General features: G+C 36.4%; 1 protein-coding gene across 3 annotated transcripts in view; it reads left to right on the top strand.

The window, feature by feature from the left end:
• The window catches only part of Rock2 (Rho associated coiled-coil containing protein kinase 2), a 90,598-nt gene that overhangs the window by 30,883 nt on the left and 46,606 nt on the right, over positions 1–13,109 (top strand). For all 3 annotated transcript variants that reach the window (XM_029541126.1, XM_029541127.1, XM_021201504.2), the window contains exon 4: positions 10,894–11,031. In XM_029541126.1, coding sequence (XP_029396986.1) covers positions 10,894–11,031 — 138 coding nt within the window. The remainder of the gene's footprint in view (positions 1–10,893; positions 11,032–13,109) is intronic.

Consider the following 13,109-nt stretch of genomic DNA (forward strand, 5'->3'; position numbering starts at 1 on the left):
GAACTCAGAAATCCACCTGCCTCTGCCTCCCAAGTGCTGGAATTAAAGGTGTGCGCCACCACCGCCCGGCAGTAAATAGTATATTTATATTAAATGAAGCATTATAATAGTTTTCCTGGTTTTAGTACCTAAGCATGAGGCTGCCAGTATTAGTGGAGTTCAGTTTTGTCTTTTGAACCTAACATCCTCTTGATGACTGTAAGTTTAAATTCTTCTCCATGTTCTGACCTGAAGAGTAGAGACAGTGATACTTACTTTGTGAGAGTCACTGTGGAGGATGATGATTAAGTTAATTAATAAGAAAAGTAATGGATAACAAGTTCATTAATAAATAATACTAGTTAGAGTACTCCCTATGTGTTGTTTTGTTATTTTTATTGCTTATTTGATGTATAGAGCCAAATCACATATTTTACACAAATACATTGTTTTCTGCATACTTAAGATTATCGCAGTTATAAAAGAGATACTAGATTTTGGGATTGAATTTGGACAGATGGATGTCAGATCTTGACATATTCTTGTTTTTCTTTTAGGTGTTTTTGTTTGGTTGGTTGACTTTATCTATCTATCTATCTATCTATCTATCTATCTATCTATCTATCTATCTATCTATCTATTTATTTATTTATTTTGGTTTTTCGAGGCAGGGTTTCTCTGTGTAGCCCTGGCTGTCCTGGAACTCACTCTGTAGACCAGGCTGGCTTCAAACTCAGAAATCTGCCTGCTTCTGCCTGCCTCTGCCTCCTAAGTACTGGGATTAAAGGTGTGTGCCACCACTGCCCCGCTTGTTTGTTTTTTTTTAGACAGGCTCTTCATTCTAGGCTGGCTTAGAATTCAGTGTGTAGTTGAGGATGGATCTGGAATTTCTGATCCTCTTGCTTCCACTTCACAGGTGCTGGATTACAGACATGTATCCTCATGCTCTCTTTTACATGGTGTTCAGAGCTAGCCCAAGGCTTCACATATGCTAGGCAAGCACACTTAATCATCTGAGAAACAACCCAGTCAACCTGGTACTGCTTTGTTTTGTTCTGAGACAGGGTCTTACTATGTAGTCCAGGCTAACCTACAACTTGTTGACATCTGCCTGCCTATGACTCCTGAGTACTGGAATTAAAGTCATGTACCACCATACCTTGTCCCAACTTCCCATGTTTTAATGTCAGAGCTGTTACTCTTTCTTGCTATTGTGGTCATTATAATGCAGTATGTCAAAGGAATAGAAGGAAAATATAAAGGTATAAAATTTTATTTTTGTTATTGCTGTTAGCCAAAATCAGGTATTTTTAAAAATGAAAAAAAAATATTATATTAATCTGATGTCTGACCCTAGATCTTATGTCTTAATATGTTTGGCTTTGCTTTTACCTCTGTTATCTTAGACAGGGACTCTTTAAAAGGAATAAGATTTTAAAGAAAACATTTACATGTTTCTTTCATCTATACAATCTTTTGAAGTTGATTTGCATGTAGTAAATTAGTATGGTGGATATACAGGGAAAATGTTCCAATTTAACACATCTTTATAATATATTTGTTTTGATTTTTGAGATTAGTAAAAGGAAGTTTCATGATCGCACAATTTCTTCTTTCTGTGTGAAATACTTTATCTGGTTAGGTTGAAAGTAGGTTAGGTTACCACAGAGGACAATGTTAACAAATTTCCACAAATAAGTTTTCATTCTAAGAGTAACTTTGATATGTCACTGAAATGCCATAGCATATAAGAAGGTTCTGGAGTCAACAACAGTATGAAGTTGGAGAGATGGCTCAGCAGTTCACTTGCTGCTGTTCCAGAGTACACTGGTTCAGCTTCTAGCATAATGATGGGGTTTGTACCTTCAGTTCCAGGGGATCCAATGCCCTCTTCTACCCTCAACATAAGCACTGCACACACACGGTACACACACACACACACACACACACACATCGGCAATACACGTACATACCTAAAATTAAGTAATTAAAAAAAAAATGTTGGGTGTTGGGGGGGGGAGGCTAGAGAGGGAGCTCAGTGGTTAAGAGCAACCAATCTTCTTAACCAGTGGACACAGGATTGATTCCTCACACTGTCTGTAACTCTAGTGGCCAGGCATCTGACACCCTCTTCTGGACTTAGGACACTGCACTCGTATATACAAGCAAAACACCCATATCCATAAAAAAATTTAAATTATAGTTAAAGAAGAATAAATAACAGGAAAAAGGAGTAGCTTCCCCTCTAGGGCCTATGACCTCAGTAGTAAAATGTTAATAGACATTTTTGTGTGGAATATCTAATACTGAGGAAGAAGAATAAGTGTTGACTACCGCTGTTTCTAGCTACAGGATATTGGTTTCTGTCATCCAGGTTTTAGTTCTCTCAGGTTGGAGTAGTATTAGTAGTAATGTAACCTTAGAACATTTATGTTAATACTAAATTGGATTGACTATTCGTGTCCCTTAGTGTGGTTCTGGTTCTGAGTAGTGGGATGATTGTTAACTTTCTTGTCAGGTATTTAAGTGGCCTTTACTTTTAAATAATCAGGTCTTACTGATTTTTAGCTATGCGTAAGTATATTACTTACATAGGGCCACATTGGCAATATCAGATTTCATGAAAAAACAACAGAAATTTCTTTTCATATCAGTTTTTGGAAGGTTTGAGAACCAGCTTATTGGTATCTTATATATTTTGATCATTAGAAACATTTAAGACTGTTACAAAAGTGTCAGTTAAAAATCTTCCCTGAGCCGGGCGTGGTGGCACATGCCTTTAATCCCAGCACTCGGGAGGCAGAGGCAGGNGGATTTCTGAGTTNGANGCCAGCCTGGNCTACANAGTGAGTTCCAGGACAGCCAGGGCTACACAGAGAAACCCTGTCTCAAAGAAAAAAAAAAACAAAACAAAACCAAAAAACAACAACAACAAAAAAAACTTCCCTGACTTGCAAGATGGCTCAGTGGGTAAGGCTGGCAATTTAAATTTAATTCTTTGAACTTACATAAAGGTGGAAGCGGAGAGGTGACTCCATAAAGTTGCCCTCTTATCTCCAAAGTATGTGTGCCCTGGAGGCCACCCTTCCAAACACACACACAGACAGACACAGTAATAATAATTTAAAAATACAGTGACTGCAGGGATGGCTCAGCAGTTAAAAGAGCACTTGCTTCTCTTCTTCCCAAAGTACTCAAGCCACACAGACACACAGAGTCATAATTAATGGTTTCCTTCATCCCTTAGGTTTAATTTTTTAGACAGTCCTATAGTTTGTGTTTTTAAACTTAGCCTCTCCTTTTCTCAGTATTCATTGCTTTACTTTCATCCAAGCTATCTCATATATAAATCTCTGCTTTCTATTCCTCTTCTGCTTAGTGTTTCATCAAAGTAGTGTTGATCTCAAGTTGTGAAATACTAATGGAGAGAACCGTGTGTGTTAAATATTCTGTGTATTTGTTCTGTGTATGCTCACCTGGACTGATGTTACTATTTGGAGACATTTCCTCAGTTTTATATCTTTATATTCTTAGGTACCACATCTATTCCTGATCCTGGAGTAGGAACATTGAGTCAACTTTAGGGACTTCGATATCATATGAGTTGGTTTTCATTATTTCTGCCTCTACCTATGTTGAGTTAAGGAAAGACAATTCTAGATGTCATGTAACTGTGAATCCCTCTTTGCTTAGTTTCTAAAATTAGTATGATACCTTTATCCTGGCCTTCTGGGACCTCTTTTGAAATGTCAGCATTCATGGGGCTAGAGAGATGGCCTTGTAGGTAAAGTTGAGGATGCCAGAGTGCTTGCCACCACTCTTGATGGTGGCGTAACTTCATCTCCAGTTCTAGGGGGTCTTATGCTCTCTTCTGGCCTCTGCAGGCACTGCAGTCATGTCCACTCCTACACACACACACACACACACACACACACACACAATTCTTAGCTGTCCATTGTCGGCAAGCTCACAGTGTGCTTTGTTTCTCTGTGTGCCTTTTACTCCTACTTTTTAAAGAAAAACTCTATGCCTCTCAGTGCTCATTTTAAAGGAAAATTTTGGAAATTAACGGTTTCTCTCGTTTTAACATTCTGTCTGAAATTTCTTCTCCATGTCTTAATTAATGTTATTTTATTTGTAATATTATGTCTTACCTTGTAGTTTATGTGTTGATATTTTGATTTCTTTACACTATATATTTTTTTTAAACAAGAACTGTATCTTTCAAGTATTTTGACCCTCTTACCAGTAATTGATACTCTTCATCTAAAAAGATTCATCCATATCCTAGGATACTGTCTTCTTCAATAAAGAACATAGCTTAAAAGAGTATCTGGAGAAGCAGAGAGAAAAGAAAAGAGCAGCCTTTCCCATCTTTCCTGCATTGAATGTATGCATATGCATATGTGATTCTCTAATACTGTACATGTGAACTCAGTTTTTTTTTTTTTTTTAATGTAAAGCTGGATCTTTACTCTTTATAAGGTTCTTTCTGAGCTGTAAAAATTACTTCCTCCTTCTGATGTTTTCATAGTCCTTATATCTGCTATTCAGTCTTGGCTGCCATAACAGAAAGCATGAGGACATTGTTTTACTTGCATCTTTGGTGGAGGCTTCATTAACATCAGACATTACTCCAGGTTAGTCTAATATACAAATTGAATTTTCTTATAAAATATAATTTTATTAGTAAAAAATAAATTTGAAAGCCTCAAATGACATATCTTAGAAAAAATGATTATAAAGTTGTCAACCGCGTTCCAAAGAATAGCCTAAGCATGTTCATAAACTTCATTTAGAAATCTGACATCTGTTTAAGTCAGCCTGTCTGTCTGTCTGTCTGTCTGTCTTACAAAGAAGAACATTTTAGCTGAGCATGGTGGTGCACGCCTTTAATCCCACTTTAATCCCACACCCGGGAGGCAGAGGCAGGCAGATTTCTGAGTTCAAGGCCAGCCTGGTCTACAGAGTTCCAGGACAACCAGGGCTACACAGAGAAACCCTGTCTTGAAAAAAAAAAAAAAAAAAAAAAAAAAAAAAAAAAAAAAAAAATACATTTTAACTGTAGAAAGTATGTAGTGTAGAGAAGAGAGAAGTTGCTTAAATTCCATCAGCTAGGGTATAACCATGGTTAGTGTTTTGTATCTTCCTCCCTTTTTAAGGGGAGGGTGTTTTTTCCTCCTGCACATGTATATACTCAGTTGGGTGGTGTTTTGTATTCAGTGTATTTTTAAATTTATAAACAAGGAATTTGACAGTCTTTTTTTATAACCAATAGAACTGATAAGAGAAATGTTTTGTTTTTTTTGGATTTTGTTTTTGGTCCTTTAAGTGTGAAGACTAGTAACAGGGACACATGCATAACTTCATATTAGAATAAGCCTTATTCTGTTTGTGGTAGAGTTAGGTAATTTTTTTTAAATTTTTATTTATTATATATAAGTACACTGTAGCTGTCTTCAGACACCCCAGAAGAGGGCATCAGATCTCATTACGGATGGTTGTGAGCCACCATGTGGTTGCTGGGATTTGAACTCAGGACCTCTGGAAGAGCAGTCAGTGCTCTTAACCGCTTACCATCTCTCCAGCCCTAGGTAATATTTTTATTGACTGTATTCTGTATGCTAAATTTATAGTCATTAGCTCTCATTTTGTCTTTGCTTTGTAATTTAGAGGAATTAAGTAAATCTGTCACCTAGATCATAAATATCTCTGCTTTTGCCCAGGTTTGTTTATATCTGAATCCATGTTTTTAAACATTACTGTTCAATGTGATAATTAATAGCTACTATGTGTGACTGTTTGTTCATGTATTTGTCCATCTATATTGAATAGAGAAGGAGCTGGAGAATAAAGGGGAGTCTACAGAGATGCTGAGGGGGATTATGATAGAATAACTCAGAGACATCCTCAGAGGAAGATGAGTGGAAATCAGCTTTCCTAAAGTAGCAGCACTTTATTATTACTACTTTGTCACATCACTGCTAATGAATTTTAAAGGTATGGTGTAGACATTTGGCATGAATAAGTCTAATGTCTGTGAGTTATATCAGAGATGAGAAGTAGTGATTCCTACCTTGTGCTGTGAGCCAGTAATTGTCCTAGCCCAGTGTTTAAATGAAATTCAGCCTTATAGCCAAAATATTCTTAATGTGTTCAAAGTCTTATAGATACTGCATAGATAGAGTAGCAATGTGTTGACTTGAACGGTTCATCATTGTACCACCCACTGGGCAGTTCCACAGTGAAAGCATGTTTCCCTTGAAAGCAGCTTAGGAAGCAGGCTGCAAACAGCACATCTGTGAGATTGTCTAGAGCACAGGGAACTATAGACTGGAGAGTAACTGCACCACCAGTGAAAACAGTAAACATTTTCTCATTCAGAAGTCCTCTTAGGACTTAGGGCTACTGTGTATACTTTTAATTTGACTGTCTTCTTTCCAGCAGGTAATAGATAACTTTTAGACTCAGGTCTTAGCTCCACTGTACAGCAAAATTACAGAATTTTGTATGTCATGGTCTAAGTATAAATAATGAAAATAATAACAGAAATTAATTGACTCTTAATGCTCTGTGGATTATTTTTTCTAATGAAGTTAGAAAACATATAAAATTCAGTTTGTTTTTAGAATAAGTTAAGGCTTGAACAATGGTGTAAATATACATAGGGAGCGTGTTAACAACTTTTAAAAATTTGATCATAGCCTTTTCATGATTATTTACTTTGAGTTAATCTGGTTATTGAACACAAGTCAATTAGAAAGCTAGTATGCTTGCTGTGGTATAGTTTTCTACCTTTACAACTGTCATCCTTTAATCCTTGACTTCTGTTCTATGTTCTCACTTTTTTTTTTCTGGTGCATAAATTTTTACTGTTGTATTAACTTTATGTCACTATGGAAATCTAGTAGGAATTGCTGTTATTGCCTAGTAATAGCTCAGAAGATGAATACAAGCTACAGCTCTTGTCACCACATGGTTACCTCTTGGACTTACCATTTCCATTGTAATGTTACACCATTTCAAAATACTTCAGATTTCAAAACATTTTAAAAGGAGAAATGATGTAAGAATGTTTACTGACATAGGGTGTTAACTTTTTTCCAGCAGAAAATAGAGATTCATAGTTTTTCTTTCTCTAATTCTGTTTGGTTTTGGTTCATGAATTTTCAAGTTCATTTATTAAAGGTGCAAACATTTAGAATTGTGTGCCACTCTGTTCTCTCCCCCTCAAGTATGGGACTCGTTATGTGTGAATTTCAGGCTGGCCTGGAACCCCCCAAAAATCAGCTGTTCTGCCTCTTAGGTCTTGATGTATTGTCTTTCATTCAGATAAAGACTGTCTGCTGGAAGTTTGTTTTATTATATACATTTATTCCTATTGTAACATTTTATCCTTACTGTTTTCCACGGCAATTATGTTTGCTTTTCCTTTAATCTTCAACCTGTCTGGTTTATATCTAAGCCACGTAAGTTTATGTGTTGCTTGTTAGTTGTTTGATAATTCATTAATGGGTATATTTAGTCCATTATATTCACATATATCATAGCTTAAAATTATCTTGGATGGCCCTAGTTTGATCACATTCATTTATTCAAATTTATTTATGCTCAGATTCACTAAATTTTTTACACACACCCTCATCCCCTGCTTCAAGACAGGGTTTCTCTAGAGAGTTTAACCCTGGCTGTCCTGGAACCCATTCTGTTGACCAGGCTGGCCTCAAACTCACAGATCTGCCGGCTCTGCCTCCTGAATGCTGGGGTTAAAGGGGTGCACCACCACTGTCCAGCTGATTTCTCACTTTTTAATCACTGCTCTTGTTTAGCCCTTCTAAAGTTTTCATTTGTTACTATATAATTTTTTTAGTTAAAGAAGTTCTAATTGATTTCTATTATTTCCATTTTATTTAAGCATATTTCTAAGAGCTATTTTCACTTATGTCTTTTATACTTATTTGTAAGAAAAATTTAAAGCTTGACCTAACATTTTCTTTTGACTTCTTTTTTCTTATTTATGACTCATGTTTTCCTTTTTATCTCTTTAGTAAGTTTTAAATTATTTGCTAGATCTTGTAGCTATGGAGTAGAGAGTTTGAGCTTGTTAATCTCTTTGAAGAATGTTAGTTTTCATTCTGATAGTCTATTCAGTGACTTACTGGTTGGCCATCCTTGATTTGTGGAGGCTCAGTTTTATACTTTGTCAGAGTAGGTGTGTGGAAAGAGCAAGGTATTGCTATCGAGTCTTTTCGCCTTGACGTAACTCAACCTCTAGCTAGATTGCTCCCTTTTGATGCTTAGATTTACTGTTAGGTTTTGTTAGGTACTAGTGAAGTGGGGCTTACTTTAGATCAGTGGTTTGTGACCCTTTCATAGGGGTGACATATCAAGATATCCTGCATTTACATTAACAGTAGCAAAAGTTATAAAATAGCAAATTTCCTGGACATGCGGCTGATACATATTAGAGGAGGAACTATGTTCTAGAGCAGTGGTCCTCAACCTTCCTAATGCTGTGATGTGACCCTTTAGTACAGTTCTTCAGGTTGTGATGATACCCAACCATAAAATTATTTTGTTGTCAGTATTGTCATTGAATTTGTCACTGGGGGATTAATAAAGGTCAAAATAGACATGACTTTTTTTTTTCCTCTCGAGTTTGTGGTACCCTCTGGGGAACCAGCAATAAGTAACAAGCATCCAAAAAATTACAGGTTGTAGGAAGAAAGCAAATGAAGTTGAAGTTGTGAGGAAATGATGAGATTCTTTATGGTTTTTAAGAAAATATTTCTTACTTGGCCCCAGCAAGGTTCTTAATTTGATTGGGTAGTCAAGGAAGCTTCTTTGGGGAGTTTCACATTTCAGTGAGTGGAAAAGAAGCTATGTCCTTGGATGAGAGGTGGTCAGGGACTGATAGGTTTTTCTAATGAAAATATGTAAAGAGGAAAGGTTCATTCTTATATTAAAGGGACTAAAAGGAGATAATTGTGCTTAAAGTATGAACAAGAACAAAAGGACAAGGTTTAAATTGGGAAGGTGGCTTTTGGCTAGTCAGGACTCTAGGCATTGTGGTTAAGAGCTTCATCTTTTCTTAGCTTCTTCCTCCCACCCTGAGACCAAATGCTGATAAGCTTTCCAGAGAGAGAGAGAGAACAGCAGGTGGGCTGGGATATTGGACTGGCATGAAATCTGGCTATGTTTGAGGTAGGTGATGCTAACTTCAAGTCTAGAGGTATAAAAATAGTGTACACTATGGATGCAGAGTGTATTTCAGTCTCAGCTTGCCACCTTTATAGTCCCCAGGCAGATTGAATTCTCTATGCCTTATATTTGCCATTCTGACAGGTAGAAAAGATACCTCACTGGGACTAAAGCAATGATTAAGGTAATGCATCCAAACACAGTAGTGTGTCTGACACATACTCTGTAATAAGCACAAATCTTACCTTCACTGGATTAAATTCTGGTGCTGAGAGATAGGACATATGTTGTTCTTTAAAAGATATAAGATCAGTAAGTGAAATGGAGCAAGAACAAGGAAGAGAGAATGAGTTAGGGACATGCTGGCAGGAGAGGGAGATAGTGGGTTAGAGGTAAAGTGCCTTGATCAGAGTAGGTGTTCATGAGAAGGCAGTATTTGAACTGGGATTTGAAGGAGTCAGGAACTGAACTCAGGGAAAAGGGCTTTCCACAGAGCAGCAGCACATGCAAAAGAGACAAGCTGAGGACCAGAATTGGTTGGTTTGTATGGACTGAGTAGATACAGAAGAGTACAACCAGTTGAGATTTTGCTAGCAATTGGAGTAAAAGATGTTGGACCTGGTTGGCAGCAATGGGAATAGCTAGATATGGCTGGATTAGAAACAAGTTAAAGATAGAACTGTATGATTCTCTGACAAAGGAATTTTTAACCTCGAACAGCTTGAGTGATGGAACAGCTATTTACCAACTAACTGTAGGAAATGGATACATTCAAGAATAAAGTTTGGATGTTTCAGTTTTATATATGTTACCAGTTGTTATTTATTATTATACAGTATGTGTTAGCTGTTATAACTTAGACTCTATAGTTCTTCTTTGTGATACTTTGGTATGTTCTGGGAAATAAATATGGTTGTAGGGACTGGAGAGATGTCTCAGCTGTTAAGAGCTCTAACTGCCCTTCCAGAGGTCCTGAGTTCAATTCCCAGCAACCACATGGTGGCTCACAACCATCTGTAAAGGGATCTGATACCCTCTTCTGGTGTGTCTGAAGAGAGTGACAGTGCAGTTACACACACATACATTAAATAAATAAATCTTTTTTAAAAATATGGTTGTAAATACATCCTATTCTTACTCTGAAAAAATTTATATTCTATTAAGCACAATAGGAATTGATCAAGTAACTATATTGTTAGTTTTTTTTTTTTTAATCTTTTAAACAGATACTTAGGAACAAAGGAGAATGAATTAATAAAATCAGGTTATCTCTTACAAACTAACCTAGTAGATTATTAATGTTTATATAGTGAGCGACATGCACCCCACACATATAACACATAAACACTGATGTTTCACACTAAAAGAGATGTTTTCCCCCCTAGTAAACATTTCTTGGAAATTGCCTGCTAAATAGTATCTTATTTTTTTAAAACATGGTTAGCTTAAAGAATCTGAGGGAATTTATTTAGCTGAAATGAGACAGTTGCTTATTTGACTTTCATTAAAAGGTATATTTCCTGAAACATTTGGGCCCTTACACATGTTCTCCCTGCTAAGTGTCATACTTCTGCTTTGGAGGCTGACCTGGAAACAGGGCATTACATGCATCTACTTGGCTAAGGGTCAGTTTGTTTTGCAGCACCATCATTCTCCTTATGCAATTAAAGCATTACTCATTTTTTGTTTGTTTGTTTGTTTTTAAATCCACAGGTTCGTCATAAGGCATCACAGAAGGTTTATGCAATGAAGCTTCTTAGTAAATTTGAAATGATAAAAAGATCAGATTCTGCTTTTTTCTGGGAAGAAAGAGATATTATGGCCTTTGCCAACAGTCCCTGGGTAGTTCAGGTAAGCATAATCACTTTTAGTGTTAAGGTGCCTGTTCAGAGGACTGTTTTGTGGGCTTTGTTCACATAGTAAAAAGTGTGATTATTTTTTATTAGACCTGATTCAGTATGCTTGTTTAGTGTTTCTTGGTGGAATAGCTATATAGACATGGCATATAAAAACTATTACTTGAAACTCTTTCTTAATCATTTTATATATAGGTTTTACATGATCAGCCACTATGCCACTCTGAATTCATCCTCTCATTAGATTGATTTGTACATACTGAGGTTAGTTAGATGTCACATGACATTCTCAGCCTATCTTAAGTGGGAGAAAAGTTTTCTATAGTAAGCAACTTGAAAATTCTACAGTCCTTTATATATTTTCTATATATATTGTTAGTGTACCTAATTCTGTTTCATAATATTGCTTCTTTTTCTATTATATACACCACCAGCTTTGCTTTTTTACATGGTATTTAACTCCTATATCCAATGTTTTTGGTGTTTTTGAGCAAGGAAGATGAGTAAGATTAACCATGTACCGGTGTGTACTCTAAAGTGCTTAAATGAGCTGGAGTTTCATACCTTGCTTGAAAGAGGCAGTGTGAAGATTTTTTTTTAAAGATCACATACATAGATGGCTGTGTCATTTAAAAAGTACTGCTTTTAAAAAGTGATGTTGAGCTGGGCAGTGGTGGCGTACGCCTTTAATCCCAACATTCGGGAGGCAGAGACAGGTGGATTTCAGAGTTCGAGGCCAGCCTGGTCTACATAGTGAGTTCCAGAGGCTATACAGAGAAACCTATCTCAAAAAACCAAAAAAAAAAAAAAAAAAAAAAGTGAGGGGGACTGTAGAGATGACACATCAGTTAAGAGTCAGTCTGCTTTTCCAGAGGACCCATATTTGACCAGCCCTACATAGCAGTTCTTCTGACACTTTGTAACTTCAGTTCCAGGAGATCCAACACCTCTTTTTGGACTCCACAGACATTGGGCACTTACGTACATGTAGGCAAGTTAAAAATGAGATCAAGCCTTAAATCCCTTTTTGTTTTTATTTGGTTAATCGTAGCCATTGTTTAGAAATTCTGATGTGTACAGTTTACACTATTGTATTTTGTGTATATGTGTGTAATTACGGGCCTTGATAATTTGCTTAATAAAGAATGATAGTGATGTTGATGTGGTGGATATAGCTGTAATCCCAGCGCTTGGGAGACTGCACAAGGAGATTCTAAGTTTGAGTTCTACTCAATCTACATAAGGCAATTTGTTTCAAAAAGGAGGAAAAAGAAGATAGCACTGACGTGTCCCACTTTTAGCTTTAAATCTCATTCACTTTTTTTGTAAGTTAACCATTCCATATATTGTTATCTTTTGAACTTTGATTCTGCTGAATAAATTTTCTACGGAGAAAGAATGGCTCTCTTGATAATTTAAATAGTATCTGGTTGCTGCCATTTCTACTTGCTTTTTTCCAGGGAGGGAAGGAAGGGGCCTGTGTTGTTTGGTGGGCTATAGAGATACTTTTTCTTGGGTGTTGTGGTTACTCTGTCTTTCTGGGGCAACATACTGTAGCCTGACAGTGCTGCTGCTGCTTATCATGAATACGAGGATAACGAATAGAGAAGAGGATTTAGTTCTCCTCCAAGTGTGGCTACTGATTACTCATTTTTTTTCTCACTGAAATGGGACTTATTTCTTCTGTATTTTGAATTGTCATCTGTTAGATGTTTCTAAGCTACTCCTATCTCCAGCTCTCTTCTGTGTAAGGTATGAGCAATACTTTGTTTAGTTTTCAGAGAAATACTATCTCCTTTGTTCCAACTATATAGCTTCTAAATTTTTTTATTTAGTTTCCTACATTGTGTTTTCTGTGAGAGGGAAACATTCATGTATGCACATTTTACTGTATGTCTGGAAAAGTAACCATGTAAAATTGTTCTGTTATTTTCCCATTAAACAGGCCTGATCCAGAAGTAAAGGATTTCATAAATTTTAACTCTATTTTCGTGTAGTCTGTTTTTTCACTAGTAATAATAGTTTTGGGGGTTTCATTTTGTAAATGGCTTTGTTTTTAGTATGATTTTGTTC

Source organism: Mus pahari, chromosome 7 (genome assembly GCF_900095145.1).
Source record: "Mus pahari chromosome 7, PAHARI_EIJ_v1.1, whole genome shotgun sequence".
Lineage (NCBI taxonomy): Eukaryota > Metazoa > Chordata > Mammalia > Rodentia > Muridae > Mus > Mus pahari.